The sequence below is a fragment of the Micropterus dolomieu genome, linkage group LG19 (genome assembly GCF_021292245.1).
Source record: "Micropterus dolomieu isolate WLL.071019.BEF.003 ecotype Adirondacks linkage group LG19, ASM2129224v1, whole genome shotgun sequence".
NCBI lineage: Eukaryota > Metazoa > Chordata > Actinopteri > Centrarchiformes > Centrarchidae > Micropterus > Micropterus dolomieu.
This window is the reverse complement of record NC_060168.1, coordinates 33,116,752-33,137,459: the sequence shown is the minus strand read 5'-3', so window position 1 is coordinate 33,137,459 and position 20,708 is coordinate 33,116,752. Positions and strand designations below refer to the sequence as shown.

Sequence of the window (20,708 nt, the reverse complement as noted above, 5' to 3'; positions counted from 1 at the left end):
GGGTCCTGTGGGCTCAGGTGCTGTGGGCAGGTCCTCTGGGCTCAGGTGTGGTGACAGACAGGTGTTGTGGGCGGGTCCTGTGGGCAGGTCCTCTGGGCTCAGGTGTGGTGACAGACAGGTCCTGTGGGCGGGTCCTGTGGGCTCAGGTGCTGTGGGCAGGTCCTCTGGGCTCAGGTGTGGTGACAGACAGGTGTTGTGGGCGGGTCCTGTGGGCTCAGGTGTTGTGGGCGGGTCCTGTCGGCTCAGGTGTTGTGGGCGGGTCCTGTGGGCTCAGGTGTTGTGGGCGGGTCCTGTGGGCTCAGGTCCTCTGGGCTCAGGTGTGGTGACAGACAGGTCCTGTGGGCGGGTCCTGTGGGCTCAGGTGCTGTGGACAGGTCCTCTAGGCTCAGGTGTGGTGATAGACAGGTGTTGTGGGCGGGTCCTGTGGGCAGGTCCTCTAGGCTCAGGTATGGTGACAGACAGGTCCTGTGGGCGGGTCCTGTGGGCTCAGGTGCTGTGGGCAGGTCCTCTAGGCTCAGGTGTGGTGACAGACAGGTGTTGTGGGCGGGTCCTGTGGGCTCAGGTGTTGTGGGCGGGTCCTGTGGGCTCAGGTGTTGTGGGCGGGTCCTGTGGGCTCAGGTGTTGTGGGCGGGTCCTGTGGGCTCAGGTCCTCTGGGCTCAGGTGTGGTGACAGACAGGTCCTGTGGGCGGGTCCTGTGGGCTCAGGTGCTGTGGACAGGTCCTCTAGGCTCAGGTGTGGTGATAGACAGGTGTTGTGGGCGGGTCCTGTGGGCAGGTCCTCTAGGCTCAGGTATGGTGACAGACAGGTCCTGTGGGCGGGTCCTGTGGGCTCAGGTGCTGTGGGCAGGTCCTCTAGGCTCAGGTGTGGTGACAGACAGGTGTTGTGGGCGGGTCCTGTGGGCTCAGGTGCTGTGGGCGGGTCCTGTGGGCTCAGGTGCTGTGGGCGGGTCCTGTGGGCTCAGGTGCTGTGGGCGGGTCCTGTGGGCTCAGGTGCTGTGGGCGGGTCCTGTGAGCTCAGGTGTGGTGACCGACCGTTTCCTTTTACCTGTCATCGTCTACGGGAGCAGATGATCCATCGCTCATACGAGTCCAGGAGCTTTTCAAAGCCGACTCCAGCGTCCAGGATCGAACAGTTTTGTAGTGGCGTGAACATCCGTACTTGAAAAGCAGGTGCGAGCTCACCTGTAACGATGGACACCCGGAGACTCCACCTGACTTTCGAAAACTTCCTGTTTATGCCCAAAGTAACTAAGACGTAACTATAAGCAGCCCTGGGAGCTTCCTCTACAGGGGACAGAACTTCTCCGTAAAGGCAGCTGGGAGCTGGAATTCTTCCCCACTGAGTGTCAGAGAACGCAGGACTTTCAAAAATGTTAATGGTCGTGTGAAAATACGGTTGAAGGACAATCAGGCATGTTGAGCTGTGACACACTGAATCGGTCCAGCTTGACAGTTGTTTTTGTGTGTGTGTGTTTGGATTGTTGATGTTTTATATGGGAATGTATTATGGTTCTGGGAGGTTTGTTAGATTTGGCTTATTTTTAATTGGTTGGCCTTTGTGTTTTTATTTATGAAATGTAAGCTTTGGATTTTGGAGTATTATTATTATTTTTTTTTTATTGTAATATCTTGCGCGCTATTGGCAGCTGCAGATGGAAGTTAGCTTTTAGCTACATCTGGTGCAGCACATGTATTGTGCCTTGTCCCTGTTGGATAAATAAATGATGTTTCTGTACGTTTCAGATGAAGATGGAGACCTGGTGGCGTTTTCCTCTGATGATGAACTGATGATGGGTCTGGCCTGCATGAAGGACACCACCTTCCGCCTCTACATCAAAGGTACTCACCTGAACCCTGTCTTTACCCCACCTGAACCCTGTCTTTACCCCACCTGAACCCTGTCTTTACCCCACCTGAACCCTGTCTTTACCCCACCTGAACCCTGCCTTTACCCCACCTGAACCCTGCCTTTACCCCACCTGAACCCTGCCTTTACCCCACCTGAACCCTGCCTTTACCCCACCTTTACCCCGTCTTTACCCCACCTTTACCCCGTCTTTACCCCACCTTTACCCCACCTGAACCCTGTCTTTACCCCACCTGAACCCTGTCTGTACCCCGCCTTTACCCCGTCTGTACCCCGTCTGTACCCCCATCTTAACCCTCTTAAAACCACCTTTACCCCACCTGAAGACCCACTAGGGTCAGAGTCAGAACAGGTGAAACGTCGTCTGTCTGATGTGACCAGGTGAACTTTTTGTTTCCGTTCTAATAAAGTTTTATTGAACTCTTTCAGAGAAGAAGGAGCACCGCCGAGACTTCCCTCTTCACGCCTTCCCTCCCTTTGCCTTTGGCCACCCTCCTCCACCTGGAGCTCCTCATGCCCCGCCCCCTCACCTGGCCCCGCCTCCGGCCCTGCACCCTAGCATCACCTGTGACGGCTGCGAAGGCCCCGTGGTGGGAACTCGCTTCAAGTGTTCCGTTTGTCCGAACTACGACCTGTGCTCCGCCTGCCAGGCTCGAGGGACGCACACTGAGCACGCCCTGCTGCCCATCTGGCACCCTCTGCAGGTGAGGAGCATCATGGGAAGGAAACGGGGGCGGGGTCTAACAGTAATTATGAGTGCCCTCCAGTGATGTCACACTGTTCTCAGAATACAGCGCGACATCACCGGTGACAGGAGGTAGATGTGATGCCAGCCCCGCTCTGTGACTGTCAGGAGTGTGTGTTTTCAGCCCCGCTCTGTGACTGTCAGGAGTGTGTGTTTTCAGCCCCGCTCTGTGACTGTCAGGAGTGTGTGTTTTTAACCCTGCCTTGTGAGTGATTGTTATTTTTGTGAACTGTCCTTTGTCTGTCTGCAGTGGTTTCCTCGGGGGAAATGGATGAAAAAGATGAGACACTGCATGTGGAACCAGAACCTGAACGTGAACCATGCTCAGAACCAGGATCAGGACCAGGCTCAGGACCAGGCTCAGGATCAGCCTGGATCCTCCAGACCTACTGCTGACTGCAGCGCCCCCTCTGGTGAGTGTCAGGAACTCTGCTAAAATCAGTTTTTACTTGATTAAGTGACATGACCTAATCCTCGTTAATGACATCAGTGACCTCTGACCTCTGTCTGTAGCCTCTCAGGCCAACGTGGACTTCCTGAAGAACATCGGCGAGGGCGTGGCGGCCATGTTGAGCCCACTTGGTGAGTGATGTCAGTGTTTACGCCTGAGATCAGTACAGGTTTCTGATTGGCTGATCTGTAGAGTGAAACCAGGAGCGAGGCTCAGGCAGTTTCTAACTCTTCAAACCAACCAGACTGCAGTTTCAGCGGTGGCGCCCGCCGACTCTGAGGGCGTAAACGACAAAACATGACTTTAACAGAAACACCTATGGATACCTGGGATACCGCCCGAGCCTCCCTGGCGCTTGCTTGCAGGAAGCGATGTTGTCCTTTCAAAGTAATAGTGCGGTTAAAGGAGGTTTGCTGTAAGACGGCACTAACAGGAAGTGATGTCACGTGTGTGTGTGTGTGCAGGTATCGATGTGGACATCGATGTGGAGCATGACGGCCAGAGGACCAAAGTGACCCCTCCCTCCCAGAGCGGAGGGGAGGAGGGAAACGTGGAGATGGATGGCGTTGAGGGCGTTGAGGGCGGAGCCAGCGAGGGGTCAAAGGTCAGTTCATCAGAAGAAGAAACCGTTGCGGTATTTCCTGCAGCTCACCTGTGTGACGTGTTTCAGCTTGAAGAGACGATCAGTTTGAAATCCGTTTGATTTAAAGATCAATAATCAGTATTAGAGTCAGTTTCATGTTTTTGTTGACAGAAACTTTCTAATCAATAAATCAGTCAGACGCATCAGAAGCTGTGACATCAGCAGCCAGTCAGAAAGAGACTGTTACCGTGGAAACACAGGTGTTAGTTCAGAAGTGTTCCCGTGCACTGATCCACATGAGTCTGGTCTAAGTCTGATCCTGGTCATTCTCAGACCAGTAGAACCAGTAGAACCAGTAAACCTGATCCAGGCTGTGCTCTTCAGGTGTGCAGAGAATCAGAGACCGATGAGGAGTGGACTCACCTGAACCCCCGAGAGGTCGACCCCTCCACCGGAGAGCTGCAGTCCCTCCAGCCCGGGAACCAGGACCAGAACCAGGACCAGGACCGGGGTCCCCCGTCAGGACAGCATGGGCCAACAGGTCTGAAGGAGGCGGCTCTGTACCCTCACCTGCCTGAAGGTAAGACCCCGTCCTCCCCTGTGCTGTTTGGTCCTTGTGTATGATGTCACTGCTGACCTCTGACCTCTGATTCTGCCCCCCCCCCAGAGGCGGACCCCCGCCTGGTGGAGTCTCTGTCTCTCATGCTGTCGATGGGTTTCACCGATGAAGGCGGCTGGTTGACTCGCCTCCTCCAGGCCAAAAACTTCGACATCGGCGCCGCACTCGACGCCATCCAGTACGCCAAACAGCCCCGCCCACACCAGCCCTGATGTCACCACCATGATGTCACCACTGACATCGTCTATCTCAACCATGATTGGTTCCTGTTGTTTCTATAATCTGTTAGCATCAATCAATACTTTTAACTCTTTGATTCCTGTCTCCACATTCTGATCTTTGTTGCTCTGATCAATAAACACATCAGGACTGAACCTGAAACTACTGATCTGTCCGGCTGGTCATTCGCCTCAAAGCCTCAAGCGAGTAATCGATCAGCTGTAAGTCCTCAGACCTGGAATACTCGCAGAGGAAACCGTGAAAACACTCTTCAGAGCTAAATGCTCGTTAGGAGTAGAGTGACTTGACGAGGCGTTAATCTTGATTCCATGACATGAAATCCACAAAGAAGAGATGGTTAGATTATTGCTCAGTATTGCGACAGTGAAAAGGAGTTTGTGGTTTCAGATACTAAGATCTGTAAGCTTCTCTCTCTCTTCACAGAAGATGACTCTTTTCAGCTATTATGGCCACTGGCCCATCACTGTCAGCAGAAGACAAAACGGGTCACGTTCATCATGATTACCACCCTTATCCACGGTCACCAGGTGGCGTTGTGGTCGCATGACCTTACAGGGTTCGTTCACATTTTGACCAATGAATTTCTATGACATTTAAGACAAATTTTCATGACCGAACAAAGAAAAAGAGCAGGCCCGCGTCTGCACATGATTTGTAAGAATAATGCCAATTAGCCACCGTTGGCGGCCAAAGTGTCCCTCATCGTTAGTAGGCTTGTTCAGTCTGTACCGCGTCTGTCATCGACGCTTGCTTGGCAACAGAGAAGAGAGATGAACCTTTTAGCAGCTGGCATCTTCGCCAGTGTTATTACATCTACATTTCCGTGGCTGTGTGTATTTATGAAATGGTTAATGACACAAGCTGTTTGTGAGCCAAACCAACTACCGCAGGTAACTGACGTAACGCACGTGGGAGCGTCGTGTATGTGGCGAGTTCTCACCAGAGCCTTTTACGCCTTTTACGCGTGCTAATGACTAATCGGTAGGTGTCAGGAAAATGAACAACACAAGAGCACATGGTGCGGTGCTGTGGCTCCTCTCCCAAGAAAAATGTAGTTGTTTTAATAAAAACTGCATATCTACGTAGTTTTAGACGAGTATCATTAATGCGTTTCAGTGCGTCCTGGCTCCGGCTAAATCTACATCGGTCCACAACCTGGAGGAGGAGCTAGCAGAACTGAGTGTCAGTATAATATTCTAACAATAAAGTTCAATTAATAGGATGCTGTTAGTATAATGTCGTCATTATTTCATATAATAACACTGATGATATGAATGATATAAATTCCAGTTAAATACAGTAGTTTATTTTCATTCATTAAATTCTTTTGCAAGAAAATGGTCTGTAATGTGCAAAAGTTCTAACTCGTCAATAATCAGAACCATCAATGCAGAACAATGAGTTCAACACTAAAAGGTTTCTGTAGCACGACAAACTTTTTATATTATTCAACCCCACCGACGCTGTGATTGGTCTAAAAGTGACATTAAAGGAGCACATCGACTTTCTAAAAGTTGAACATGTTTCAACAGAAAGCTAAACGGGCAGCGAGCCAAACATTCCTTATGTGATCACCAGCCATGTTTCCATCCAAATTGTCATGCGAACTTTAAACGTCCTTTTGAAATGTCGCAAAATCCATCGGCTGGTTTGGAGCAAATAAACCAGGCTGCGGCGAGCGTCGTTACGTCAGTAGTTGACGTTACACAGGGCTGTAATAAACAAGACATATGGGTTCCAAACTAGAAACAAAACCAGTCGCGTGAACCTGAGGGCCACTGAAACAGAGATGTTCTGCAGAGTTTTGCATGCACCTCCAGATAATGATTATAAACGCTATAATATCCTTTATGGGGTTCATCAATGGTGATGAATGAATGAACCACCTCAGAGCGACCGGACGGTAAGATTACCAAGAGTTCAGTTTAGAGCTGCTCTGTATGAAAAGTGCAATTAGATATCTTCTGCTATGAATGTGCACTTTATGAAAATAGATAACACATACTGACGCCTTTTGTTTTATCTTGTTCGTAACATTTCGCTTAACAAGCAGGCGGAAACATCGCTTTCCTACGTTCCCACTTCACCTGCTTCGCTGCCTCCACCGCCGCCTCTCTGCTAAACTCCGCCCCCCGCAGAGGGTGAGGTATATATATTTTTTTACAGATCTGTATGATTCACGTGGGTCACCTTTTCAGGTCTGAAAATCTCAGTAGGGCTGGGATTCAGTATTGAAACTAATTTCCATGACAGAAGACATTTTCAACTACCAGGACTTTTCCAGGTTTTTCATGACCGTAGGAACCCTGATCTCAATACAGAGAGGCCGTTATCCTCGGTCACTAGGTGGAGTTGATGATAAACAACCTGTTCACAGATTTGTTGTGCATCGCACAGACGTCTCAGTTGGACTATTCTTCTAGAAAATGTTCTCAACTAATTTGACATTTGCTTCTACAAGAATCCACATTTGGGTTTTCTGACACATCTGCTGACGTGCTCTGTCTCAGGGGCCAGAAAGGGGTTTTTTGTGTGTGGGCTTGTTTTTATTAAGTCTGGGGGCTCCAGAAACCAGGATTCCACTATATATGTGGGGACCAAATGCTGGACCAGGGGCCTGCACCACGAAGCGAGTTCAACATACCCCGGATCTCCTCCAGTTAGCCGGCTTCACTAACCCGAACAATCGCGGTCGTGATAAGTGGGACCACGAAGCTGGTTATGAACTCACATGACAGAGGCGGAGTCAGCAGCAGAGGACCAATCACAGACACGAACAAGTCCCCCGTCAGCAGAGCGTCATATTTCACAAAGGGCAAAGTGTAACTCTGCAGAAACAGGACCTGGTCCAACAGCTGCTGCTGACTCATGCAGGGAGACAGTGTCAATGTCTAAATGAACAGTAGTCTATAATAATGTGTTGATCTGATGAGCTGGATGAAAATATCAGCCTTATTCTTTCAGCTCGGCTGTGAGTCGGTGTTTCCACACATGGTACCTGGCACCTATTTCTAGGAAAAAGACCTAAAATAACAAACCCAAAATGAATCAGTAATATCTCCTCAACCATTTGGCCTAGATGCATAATTCTGGTCTCCTTTGAAAGGTCAGAAGCTAAGGAATATAAATCCATTTTATATTAACACATTTATTTTACCATTACAGACTACATGGAGATAAAATACAGAAAAAAATATATTTTCATCCTCGCCTGGTAAAAAAAAGCTTTAATTTAATGCAATAAACCATCAAAACCATCATAAGGTAGATTATTATGCACCTGAATATCTTCTAATACACCTGGAATATAACGGTAACTGTAAATTTGATGAAAAGAAACATTTATTACACAATTTTTAAAAACATGTCCATGTTTTGGCCATATTTACTGTTTATATGTTCACTTTTATTGGTAGTTATCTTTAAAACATTATTTCTCTCCATACAACCACGTTCCAAATAACATAAAGCTTCCAAAACAATGAAATATTGATAAAAACAGGCAATATTAATGACCAAAAGCACAAAAACACTTTCTGTTTGTCTCTTCAAGACGAAGAGAGGGGCTGCATGAGGTTGTAGCTCCTACGGTTCGCCAGCAGAGGCCAATGAAGGCCGCTGCCTCCAAACAAGCTCTTCTCCTATGAGAGAATTTGAGGTAAAAATGAAACTTATGGTGCTCTGTTGACCTCATCAAGATGGTGGCCCGCCAGGCGGTCTCTGTGGACACAAATGGCCGCTGTTTTTGGACAGAAACCAGTGAAAATTGATTATGCCCCTAACCCTTTACTGTAAAAACCTGCGGGCAACAAGAACCTGAGGATTTTAATCAGTCTCTGTAGGATGATGGGATCTCCTACAGATGGTGATGTCATTTTCCAGAGAGCCGATTGGTCAGCAGGCTGCGTTTTCATAGAGTTGATCTCTTACCTGGATCAGAACCTGCTCCAGCATAAGTTACCATGGCGATCAACCCCGGCAAGAGGTGAAAACCCAGCAGGGTTAACCCCGAAGTTACCTGGATAAGCTCAGATGCTGCTTCGTGGTGCAGACCCCTGGTGTTACAGAGAAAGTCGGCACCGAGGACCGAACCAAAGTTCATGTTTTGATACATTTTGATTCATTCGGTTAGTTTTGGTTTGGTTTCACACTGAACTCTGCGACCGCACTAAAGGACTTCACCTGACAAACCTGTCGTCATCATCGATGTGGGCTGCGTCTCCTTGTACTTGGCATTGATCGGTTTATTATATATAATATATTATATATATAACAGTTCAGTGGGGAGCTTTGACGAGAATGAATGAATAAAAAATGAACATATGCAGATTTGCCACTATATTACTTTTATGGCATTACTACCTGCAGCACCAGCTATACTGAAGGCTCGTTCAAATTCGCAATTAAACGTCTTCGCTGTGCAAACATTATAACGGCGCCGACAGGACAGGAGGAGAAGACAGCAAGCGATCCTTCTGCACCTCCGTCTCAGGAGAAACTAAAGATGTATGTGGCAGTGAGCTTCTACAGCGGCCGTCTGTTGGAAAAGATGAGCTGTGACGGGAGATTTATAATTGTGTCCTTATTTCAGTGCATTTATGTTTCCGGTTTACACGTCAATCGCCAATCTTCCTGTAAATAGTCTGAAAGTCCAAACCGTCCAAAAAATGCTTTCACACCAGAAATGAACCGAACCATGTTTCAGTTTGATCCGGACCGAGACTACCTCTTTTCGTTGGACCAAATTCCGTCTGTTTGGTCCGGACCGTGGTCCGTGGGAGGTCTCACTCCAAACTGAAAAGTCCGACAGTCCGGACCAAACGGGTGTGAAAGCCCCCTGATCTGCAGCCTCATGAAGAGTTCAGGACTTTATCTTTCTGTGAACTCTACGTTTAATAATTACGTTTCATGTAACTTTTCCCTTAAATCTTTGAATCTGTGTATTTTAAACAAACAGCAGGATGAATCTTTTTGGAAACAAACAAAATCATCAGTTCTACCTTCATATCAGCATGTTTCAGTACAACGTTAAACATGTTTGAGTGACATCTGTGATGATGACAGCGGTCATGTGACCATCAGTTAGTCGTGTGGACAGGTAGCGTGGTTCTGACAGCGACGTCTCAGACGATGACCGTCCTGGACGTCAGGGTGACCTTTGACCTCAGGCCCGGTAATGATGAAGAGCACGACACGTTCCCCAGAGTCTGGTCCTCGGGGTCGCCGTGGCAGCACAGAGCGCTCCTGGCATTCTCTCTGAACTCTACCGACACGAAGTAGAAGATGAAGGGGTCGATGCAGCTGTTGAAGGCGCTTAACGCTAAGCTAACCATGTAGGGCATGTAGAGGTCCTCGCCATCTCTGTCTGCGTAGGTGAGGAGGAGGAGTATGTTGCTGGGCAGCAGACACACGATGAAGACCAGCAGCACCAACACCGTCACCCAGACGGCGTGTCTGTACTGCTTCCCTCCGTTCATCAGGGCGCGCAGCACGGCGCCGTGGCAGAACAGCACGACCAGGAAGGGCAGCAAGAAGCAGAGAGTGAACAAGGTGACAAAGTAGGGCAGGAAGTAGTTCTCCTGCGCCTCCTCGGGCAGCGCGTCGTGGCAGGTGGTGATCTGCAGCTCATCCAGCTCGTAGGTCTGCCGTGACACCAGCAGCGGCAGCATGGCGGCCGGCACCACCACCCACACCGCCGCCGACATGTACAGAGACGCCCGCCAGCTGCGCAGCGTCATGCTGCTAAACGGGTGAACCAAAGCAATGTACCGGTCCAGAGCCACCAGCGCCAGACACAGTACGGACCCGTACATGTTGCCGTAGAACATGGCCATGACGACGCGGCAGAAGGGCTCGCCCAGCGCCCAGTGGTTTCCTCGGAAGTGGTACCCGATGCGGAACGGCAGGACCAGCAGCAGCAGGAAGTCCACAGCGGTGAGGTTGATGAGCAGCACGGTGGACGGCAGCCGTTTGGTCCTGAACAGCAGGACCCAGAGAGCCAGCAGGTTGGAGGGCAGACCCACACAGAAGGCCAGCAGGTACAGGACCGGCAGATACAGGTTGGTGATCGGAGCCTGGATCTCCTTCAGCTGCTTCTCCTCCAGAGTCGTGAAGTTACAGGTCCGCTTCAGCCTGAACGCCCGCAGAACTGCAGAGACCAGAACACACGTTAGTCTGTCTGTGGACCTGCAGAGACCAGAACACACACACAGTCCAAATCAAAGTTGCAGCGCCTGGTACAGACTGTTATGAAGGTGATGGGGAGGATTGAAAAGCTCTCGCTTCAGTCCATCTATGAGCAGTCTGTACTCAGGCAGGCACGGAGAGTCCTGCTGGACCCGTCCCACATCCTTCAAACGGAATACGAGCTCTTGCTTTCTGGCAGAAGGTACAGAATCCCAAAAAACAAATTGAACCGTTTTAAATACTCTTTCGTACCCACCTCCAACAAAATTTAAAATCAAAATTTTAAATAGATCTGTACGCTGAGGCCTGGGAAGTGTGCAATAACTTGGTGTTCTGCTTGTTGTTTTTTGTATTTTATTTTATTTTATTTTTTATTATTTGTGTTAATCTTTTATTGGATGTGTCATGAGTGAGTGTCTGTCTTCAGCTGTTATTTGTATTTTATGTGTATTCATTGTCTGTAAGGGCAGCTACTACTCTGCACTACACACTTTTGAGTCCATGACAAATTTCCCCTGTGGGACAATAAAGTATTTTCTATTCTATTCTAGTCTGTGTGTAGACCTGCAGAGACCAGAACACACAGTGTAGTACAGAAATGTAGAACTGTATTATAGTACTGTAGTATAGTACAGAAATGTAGAACTGTATTATAGTACTGTAGTATAGTACAGAAGTGCAACACTGTATTACAGTACTGTAGTGTAGTACTGTAGTAGCTCCCTATCTACTGGTTGTGTCCCTGATTATTTTAAAACGCCTTGTATGAACCCACTTTTAAAGAAACCTGGTTTAGATCCCTCCCTCCCACATAATTTTAGACCAATTTCAAAACTGCCTTTTATTGCAAAGATTCTAGAAAGAATTGTGTCCAAACAGCTGCTCACTGTACTGGAAAATAACAAAATATTTGAAAAGGGTGGGGATCTCTGGTACTGCCCTAGAATGGTTTTCATCCTACCTGTCAAATAGGAAGTTTTGCGTGTCTGTAAACAACTATGTCTCTTCGTTCTGTCCAGTTAAATATGGTGTGCCTCAGGGGTCGGTCTTAGGACCCATTTTGTTTTCCTTGTATCTGCTTCCCCTTGGACATATTATCCATAAACATGGCATTTCTTTTCATATTTATGCTGATGACACACAAATATACTTGCCCGTCAGATCCACAGACCCTGGAATGCTGAGTTCACTTAACAATTGCCTTTGTGAAGTTAAAAAATGGATGTCAAATAATTTCCTCCAGCTGATGGCATCTGCTGGTTCGCTAGTAAATCACATTAAGCCTGTGGCAAAGAACCTTGGTGTCTGGTTTGATAGTAATTTAAATTTCGAGCAGCACACCACAAAGCTTGTTCAATCATGTTTTTATCAACTTATAATATAGCAAAAATTTGATGTATGTTAACTTTTAAGGACACCGAGACCATTTTACACGCCTTCATCTCATCACGCCTGTATTATTGCAACAGCCTTTTCACCTGTTTAACCCAAAAATCTATTGATCGACTCCAGACTGTCCAGAACTCAGCTGCCAGGCTTTTAACCAGAACAAAGAAATATGACCACATTACTCCTATTTTAGCTTCATTACACTGGCTCCAAGTAAGACCTGGTCTGATTCGGAGAGACTGCATCCATCCGACTTGGGAAGGAGCAGCTCTCATTTCTAGAAATCTGGCCAAGTTTATTAGTGGACCAAATCCATGACAACCCAGAGTTGAGACTAGGAGGCAGAGTCGCAGTTTAAGACGTCCTCTCTTTGTTATAACGTCTTCTCTCTAATAAGACGTCCTCTCTTTGTTATAACGTCCTCTCTCTAATAAGACCTCTCTCTGAGACAGTATGTCCTGATCTGAAACAGGAGCTGCTGACTATTAAACTTGTCCCCAGCTGTGTTCAGAGGAGGAGGAATAAGACTTACAGATGGACATGTTGCGGCATTCGTCTGCAGGATGAGAATCTGGAGAGAAGCTGCAGACGGACGGCAGCAGAGAGACCAAGACCAGAGTCCCAAATAATAACCCCATCGTCTTCTGCTTCTTCTTCTTCTTCTTCTTCTTCTGCTTCTTCTTCCTCCTGTAGCAATACTCTTGCAGTAGTAGTCTTAGTGGGATCAGTGCTGTGAGGCTCAGCAGCCTGTAAGTATTAACTGATCTCAGAGCTGCTGATGTCGACTGTCCTCTTCCGCTGATGGAAACCAGATGGGTGTGTGCGAGTCTTGTATGTCTATCGTCGTGAGGACACACAATCACACAGCTGATACCATCAGGACGTCTGACGGTAAATGTGTGTTTCAACTTCAGCCGCAGCCGTGTGACTCAGACTTGGCAGCAAAGAAAAACTAAATATTAAACATTACTGTCATGTCTTACAAAACAAGCAGTACGAGGCTTTCCAGCTGTTGCTGATAAGTGCACAGTGGAATAACAGTGTTTACAGGCAGAAGGACAGGAAACCCCCCTGAATGACGCCCCTTCTGCTGCTTACATTATAACTCTGCAGGAAAAGCCAAAGGCTTGGCTCTGAACACTCCTGAGAGATCATCTCATATTATCATCACAGAGTACGGTCTAGACCTGCTCTTTTATGAAAAGCGCTGTGAGATAACTGTTGTTGTGATTTGGTGCTATATAAATAAAATTGAATTGAATTGAATTGAATTGAATCTAATGAGCCACGCACATCAGTTGGCTGGGCTTTTTTAGAAAAATGATGTTTTCACTTTTTTATGGTTTACATTTAAGGAATTGACAACCTATAAAAATCACGCAGATAAGCCGATACAGCAACCAGGAATCATATTTCTCCTGTCTTAGCTTTTCTGCATTGGCTTCCTGTAAAGTCCAGAATAGAATTTAAAATCCTTCTTCTTACCTACAAAGCTCTTAATGGTCAAGCACCATCTTATCTTAAAGAGCTCATAGTACCATACTAACCCACCAGAGCACTGCGCTCCCAGAATGCACCTGGGGTGTAGGCCTAAAGGACACGCAAATTCTTTTTCCAAACTACAGTTAAAAAAGACAGAGGTGGTATGGAATGCACACATGGCAGCTGTCCAACAGCAGACGGCGTTATAATCAAGGTAAGTGCGTTTGGGCCTGTGAACCCCAGCTACATCACACGTTCAATCATTACATGTGTTCCATGAATAGAGCTGCTTCCTGTAAAACATTATTTTTCCTAACTAACCAGATGCAGTTTGTACCGGGCTTCGACAATCATTAAAACTAGTTATTATTACTGTTACTTACATCTTATGTGGAACTTGCGTTGTCCTACTAAATGAACAGGTGTAGCCTTCAGTATGAATGTGTTGATTTGATGTGTTCTTATGGCGTGTGAGACAGCTTCAGCCTTATTCTTTCAGCTCAGCAGTGTTTCGGAGATTCCACATTAAAAGCCTCGGGGACAGAATAAGTGGTTGTTCCAACTCACTTTAAGGACTTCAAACATCAGATTTATTTATTTACCACACTCAGAAATGTTCCAAACATTGTTCTAAGTTAACTTCCCAAAGCAACAAAATGGAAAATCTATTCATGCCATAAAAGCTGCTGAGAGAGTGGTGAAAGACCGCAACATTTACTGAACACTCCCCCACATTACCTGCACAGCTAGCAAAAGGTGGCGCTACATGACCAGTCTCTGTAATACAAGACAACTACTAACCTAAAATATACACATTCATATTAAACTTAACAGGCTGACCAAACTGTATGCTCTGAAAATAATACAAGTCTTTAGTGCCCTACAAGGCTTTAGAAGCTACAAGTCTTTAGTGCCCTACAAGGCTTTAGAAGCTACAAGTCTTTAGTGCCCTACAAGGCTTTAGAAGCTACAAGGCTTTAGTGAGCCACAAGGCTTTAGAAGCTACAAGGCTTTAGTGAGCCACAAGTCTTTAGTGCCCTACAAGGCTTTAGAAGCTACAAGTCTTTAGTGCCCTACAAGGCTTTAGAAGCTACAAGGCTTTAGTGAGCCACAAGTCTTTAGTGCCCTACAAGGCTTTAGAAGCTACAAGGCTTTAGTGAGCTACAAGGCTTTAGCGTCCTACAAGTCTTTAGTGAGCCACAAGGCTTTAGTGAGCTACAAGGCTTTAGTGCCCTACAAGGCTTTAGAAGCTACAAGTCTTTAGTGCCCTACAAGGCTTTAGAAGCTACAAGGCTTTAGTGAGCCACAAGGCTTTAGTGAGCTACAAGGCTTTAGCGTCCTACAAGTCTTTAGTGAGTGTCACATCCCGGCTCATAGAATGTGACAATAAGACCGAGCAGGTTAAAGTGCCAAAAAAGAATGTTTTATTACAGAAACTATAAACAACATAACTATTTACAAAAAATTAAATTTGATTATCAGTGGCATCAGTGGTGAGTGGAGTGCATGGATGAGTGAAAAATGTATGAATGAAGGGTGATGGCAACTCAAGACAGAAAACAAACCAGGAGATGAGGCTTTAGTGAGCTACAAGGCTTTAGTGTCGTACAAGGCTTTAGTGAGCTACAAGGCTTTAGCGCTTCAGTCTCTGTAGGATATCGCTGTACAAATGCATCGTCCACAGCAAACATACTTTCAAGCACCGTATCTGTGGGATCTCCTACAGATGGTGATATAATTTCCCAGACAGCTGATTGGTCAGTTGTCTGGGCCTTTATAGCGTTTATCTCTGATCTGTAACAGAACGAGAGGAGGTTAGCTGTTCAGAACCATAGCGATCTACCTGGAAAGAAGTGGACCTGTGGTCCTGAAAAGGGAGCAAAATGAGCCTCCATCTGCAGTTACTGACCATATCCACCAGGTGTCAGTCCTGACCAACCATCATCATCTTCATTTACACCACCTTCTGTCCTGTAACTGTGAAGTCTCCAGAGAAACACAAACACAGTCCGTCAGGTGGAAATATTCTTCAGGGCTGCTTCGTCGTTTCATTTGCCCACAGCCTGACTGTTTCCCAGCTGTTCTGTTTTTACAGCTAAAGATCTCGGATGGATTTAAAGGTCCGGCTTCAGGAGACAGACGGACGTCTTTGTTTGAAGGCAACTAGATGAACAAAGATGTTATTTTATTTGTGCAGTTGGTTTAATTAAATCAAGTTCCACATCCATAAAAAAGAGGTATCGCAGTCCTGACTGTCGGTTGTAGTCTGCTCCTGTCCTTTTTGGTGGCAGATCCAAACCAGACAGTGATGGAGATGCAGAGGACAGACTGGATGATGGCTGTGTAGATCTGGATCAGCAGCTCCTTAGGCAGGTTGAGCTTCCTGAGCTGACGCAGGAAGTACGTCCTCTGCTGGGCCTCCTTGATGATGGTGTCAGGGTTGGGCTCCCACTTTGGGTCCTGGGATATAGTGGATCCCAGAAACCTGAAGGATTCCACAGCAGACACAGGGCTGTTGAGTATGGTGATGGGGGGCAGAGTGGGGGGCGGATCCTCCTGAAGTCCACGGTCATCTCCACAGTTTTGAGCATGTTAAGCTCCAGGTTGTTCTGACCACACCAGAGAGCCAGCTTATCAACCTCCCGTCTGTAGGCCGACTCATCACCGTCCCGGATGAGGCCGATGACCGTTGTGTCGTCAGCGAACTTCAGGAGTTTGACAGGTGGGTCTCCTGAGGCGCAGTCGTTGGTGTAGAGGGAGAAAAGCAGTGGGGAGAGCACACACCCCTGGGGGGCGCCAGTGCTGATAGCCCGGGTGCTGGATGTGATGTTTCCCAGCCTCACCTGCTGACTCCTGTCAGTCAGGAAGTCTGTGATCCACTGACAGGTGGAGGCCGGCACATTGAGCCGGGTGAGTTTGGTGCTGAGGATGTCCGGGATGATGGTGTTGAACGCCGAGCTGAAGTCCACGAACAGGATCCTTGCATATGTCCCTGGAGAGTCGAGGTGTTGCAGGATGTGATGCAGTCCCAAGTTGACAGCATCATCCACAGACCTGTTAGGCCTGTAGGCAAACTGCAGGGGGTCCAGCAGGGGGCCTGTAATGTCCTTCAGGTGGGCCAACACCAGTCTTTCAAAGGACTTCCTGACTACAGATGTCAGGGCGACGGGCCTGTAGTCAACCTCAACCTGTTCTTGTTCTAAATCACACAGTGGAGCAGAACACCTCTGTTTAGAGAACACGAGCTCATAACCACACAGCAGCATCTGTAGTTTCAGCAGTTCCTCTGGTTTGAAATGTTCTCTCTCTGAGTTTTCAGTCCAAAAATGGCGGCAGCGCCATCTGGCGGCGGTCGCTTCGTCTCTTTGAAGATGCCGCACACGCGCCCTGCCTGCCGCCTCCCCGTGACGTGGCTCCACGCCTGCGCAGTGCGCCCAAAACTGACGAGAGACGGGGCTCGATCCTCCGCACCGTTCAACAACCACCGGGAATAAAACGGGAAAAACACCGAACGACAGCCGCATCCATCGCCCGTAAACCCGCCGAGCTCCGCCAGACATTCAGCCGGATAAACAGCGGGGGAGAAGGCGGGAGGAGAGCGGAGGCAGGCGGGGGTCGGTAGACCGGGAGCCTGCGTGTCTGTCCGCCTGCAGACGGTAAGACAAAGCGGCATCAAGCGACTGCGTTTAAACACTGAGTCATGGTGCGTGTTAAAACCTACAGTTATTAAACGGAGTTCTGAATGCAAAGTGTGTTTGAACCAGCGCAGGATTCAGGACGGACACAGGTCCAGATGCTGGCCTAGTGATGATGCTCCAGTCCTGACAGACAGCAGACACTCTGTCGGTCCCTGGTAGTCTGAACCCAGGGCTGACTGTCAGGACAGGATCTGTGGAGGACTAACATGTAGAGACAAGGATCTCAGACAGGGACATCCAGGAACTGACGCTAAGGCAGATTCTAACCATAAAGAGACAGTAAGACATTAAATAAGACGTTCTGGGGCAAAAAGGACATTTTTACACATTAAAAACATCACAAAGACATTTAGTGGATCATGATTATATTAGTCTAGGCCATGTCTTTTTAATAAAACGTTGAGACACAGACCTGAGAAAAGACAAAACATTTGGAGGAGATGAAGCAACAACAACATGCTTACAGAGTGACACAAAACTAATGTAAGGACACAATACACTGAAAGACAAAGACACATACAGATATAAGAGAGGTTTTGGAGATACTGGACACAAAGAAGGACTGATAGATGTAAAAGGGGGTTTATTTGTACAGCAAAAAGACAATTCAAAGTGCTAAACTTCATCATTTCTTTAACGGGTTACGAATAATCTTTTCACCTTCCGTTGTTTTGCTTTTTCGATTCTCACGTCAGTCAAACCTCGATATTCAGTTTTCTCTTGTTCACGATCGTCACCGTGAATCCAGATCGTTTGAGCTCCAATCTTAGTAAAAGCAGTCCAAACAAAGGAGAAACACTTGTAAGAATTCTGCAGGAAGACATCAATGAGACATTTAGTGGACACAAATTGATCATTTAAGACTTAACAAAATGTTCGGAGGACATGAAAAGACGCAAAGGCGGGCTTTTTAGGACATAAACTGACATTAAAACATTTTCAGAGAACGTAAGGAGACAAGAGAGGACATTTTGGTACACAAACAAACTGTAGGACAATAAAGACGTAACAGACATTTAGTGTAAATAAAGAAAGACCTTTTAAAGACATAAAAGACAAAGGCCTTTTTGGGAAGTAGAGACATAAAGACGTCCTTTTAAGGTCTGAACTACAATTAAGAACAGATTTGGAGGGAAAATGAAATATAGGACGGGACATTTTCAATACAGATATAAACAAATATACTTTGTTTGAAGGACAGAAACTGACCGCAGCTTCTGAGGTCAAACACTAAAATATTGGGAGACAAAGGGACATTCATTCTGAGGATATTTGGACAGTGAAATATTAGGATATAAAGAGACAAGTTGAGATGAAGACGACACAGAGACAGGACATAAACACTAAACCATGTTAGGACGAAGACACAGGAGACAGTTGGACCCTGCAGTCCTCAGGAGGTCTGGATGTTGTGGTTCTGGTTCTGGTCTAAAGGACTTTATTTCTGCTTCCTGACAGTTTGGATGTAACGAGGACCGAAAGGACGACATGACGTCCCCAAGGTGGACCCGTCCCCCTGTCCCGTCGGTCCTGGTCCAGGTCCTGGTCCTGGTCCTGTCCAGCTCAGTGTTGGCAGCCCGCTCTGACAGAAACATGGTGTCTGAGGAGTATGTCGGTGCCACGGTGAACGCCACGGTGCTGGACGTGCGAGGAAACGCCATCCACCTGATGAGCAGCGACGACGGGAAGTACGGACAGAACTCGCCAAAGATCGACACCAGGGGCGTCGTCATCGCACCTGCACCGCATCACGGAGGTACTGACATCACAAGACCCCTGAGGTCACAACACACACACCCGAGGTCACAACACACACAACTGAGGTCACAACACACACACCCGAGGTCACAACACACACACCCGAGGTCACAACACACACACCCGAGGTCACAACTGAGGTCACAACACACACAACTGAGGTCACACCTGAGGTCACAACACACACACCTGAGGTCACAACACACACACCTGAGGTCACAACTGAGGTCACAACACACACACCTGAGGTCACAACACACTCAACTGAGGTCACAACACACACAACTGAGGTCACACCTGAGGTCACAACACACACACCTGAGGTCACAACACACTCAACTGAGATCATAACACACACAACTGAGGTCACAACTGAGGTCACAACACACACACCTGAGGTCACAACACACACAACTGAGGTCTAAACTGAGGTCACAACACACACACACCTGAGGTCACAACTGAGGTCACAACACACACAACTGAGGTCACAACACACACACCTGAGGTCACAACACACTCAACTGAGGTCTAAACTGAGGTCACAACACACACACACCTGAGGTCACAACTGAGGTCACAACACACACACACCTGAGATCACAACACACACAACTGAGGTCTAAACTGAGGTCACAACACACACACACCTGAGGTCACAACTGAGGTCACAACACACACATCTGAGATCACAACACACACACACCTGAGGTCACAACTGAGGTCACAACACACACACCTGAGATCACTACACACACAACTGAGGTCTAAACTGAGGTCACAACACACACAACTGAGTTCTAAACTGAGGTCACAACACACACAACTGAGGTCACAACACACACAACTGAGGTCACAACACACACAACTGAGGTCTAAACTGAGGTCACAACACACACACCTGAGGTCACAACACACACAACTGAGGTCACAACACACACACCTGAGGTCACAACACACACAACTGAGGTCACAACACACACAACTGAGGTCACAACCGAGGTCACAACCGAGGTCACAACTGTGGTCACAACACACACAACCGAGGTCACAACCGAGGTCACAACTGTGGTCACAACACACACAACTGTGGTCACAACACACACAACTGAGGTCACAACACACACACCTGAGGTCACAACACACACACCTGAGGTCACAACACACACAACTGAGGTCTAAACTGAGGTCACAACACACACAACCGAGGTCACAACCGAGGTCACAACTGAGGTCACAACACACACAACTGTGGTCACAACACACACAACTGAGGTCACAACTGAGGTCACAACTGTGGTCACAACACACACAACTGAGGTCACAACTGAGGTCACAACTGAGGTCACAACACACACAACTGAGATCACAACACACACACCTGAGGTCACAACACACACATCCGAGGTCACAACACACACACACACATCCGAGGTCACAACACACACACACACACACATCCGAGGTCACAACACACACACACACACACACACACATCCAAGGTCACAACACACACACACACACACACACACACACACCCGAGGTCACAACACACACACACACACACACACACCCAAGGTCACACACACACACACACACACACACACACCCGAGGTCACAACACACACACACACACACACACACACACCCGAGGTCACAACACACACACACACACACACACACACACACA

General features: G+C 47.6%; 2 protein-coding genes and 1 long non-coding RNA gene across 4 annotated transcripts in view; 2 read left to right on the top strand and 1 right to left on the bottom strand.

Moving 5' to 3' along the window:
- The window catches only part of LOC123957267, a 2,190-nt gene extending 1,970 nt beyond the window's left edge, over positions 1-220 (top strand). Inside the window, exon 3 of the long non-coding RNA XR_006821769.1 lies at positions 18-220. This is a non-coding gene — a long non-coding RNA (uncharacterized LOC123957267). The remainder of the gene's footprint in view (positions 1-17) is intronic.
- sqstm1 (sequestosome 1) overlaps positions 1-4,653 on the top strand; it is a 6,945-nt gene extending 2,292 nt beyond the window's left edge. Inside the window, exons 2-8 of the mRNA XM_046029941.1 lie at positions 1,744-1,839; positions 2,297-2,571; positions 2,863-3,025; positions 3,126-3,194; positions 3,528-3,667; positions 4,031-4,226; positions 4,314-4,653. Coding sequence (XP_045885897.1) covers positions 1,744-1,839; positions 2,297-2,571; positions 2,863-3,025; positions 3,126-3,194; positions 3,528-3,667; positions 4,031-4,226; positions 4,314-4,477 — 1,103 coding nt within the window. The 3' untranslated portion in view covers positions 4,478-4,653. The remainder of the gene's footprint in view (positions 1-1,743; positions 1,840-2,296; positions 2,572-2,862; positions 3,026-3,125; positions 3,195-3,527; positions 3,668-4,030; positions 4,227-4,313) is intronic.
- Positions 4,654-9,502: 4,849 nt separating this feature from the next.
- On the bottom strand, positions 9,503-12,994 carry si:ch211-132p1.2 (proteinase-activated receptor 4). 2 transcript variants are annotated; one of them, XM_046030708.1, is made up of 2 exons: positions 12,613-12,994; positions 9,503-10,653 (listed from the first exon to the last, which is right to left on the bottom strand). In XM_046030708.1, exons 1-2 carry the CDS (start codon positions 12,716-12,718, stop codon positions 9,629-9,631), a joined length of 1,131 nt encoding a protein of 376 aa, XP_045886664.1. In that variant the 5' UTR covers positions 12,719-12,994; the 3' UTR covers positions 9,503-9,628. The 2 variants fall into 2 exon arrangements, with proteins under 2 accessions (XP_045886664.1, XP_045886665.1); XM_046030709.1 differs by having other exon boundaries at positions 9,503-10,691; positions 12,613-12,721.
- Between the last annotated feature and the right edge of the window lie 7,714 nt (positions 12,995-20,708).

Excerpts from the sequence above, each read along its gene's own strand:
- si:ch211-132p1.2 (XM_046030708.1), bottom strand. The coding sequence starts at position 12,718 with ATGGGGTTATTATTTGGGACTCTGGTCTTGGTCTCTCTGCTGCCGTCC. Across the intron at positions 10,654-12,612 it reads ATGCCGCAACATGTCCATCT|TTCTGCGGGCGTTCAGGCTG; the intron begins GTAAGTCTTATT and ends TGGTCTCTGCAG.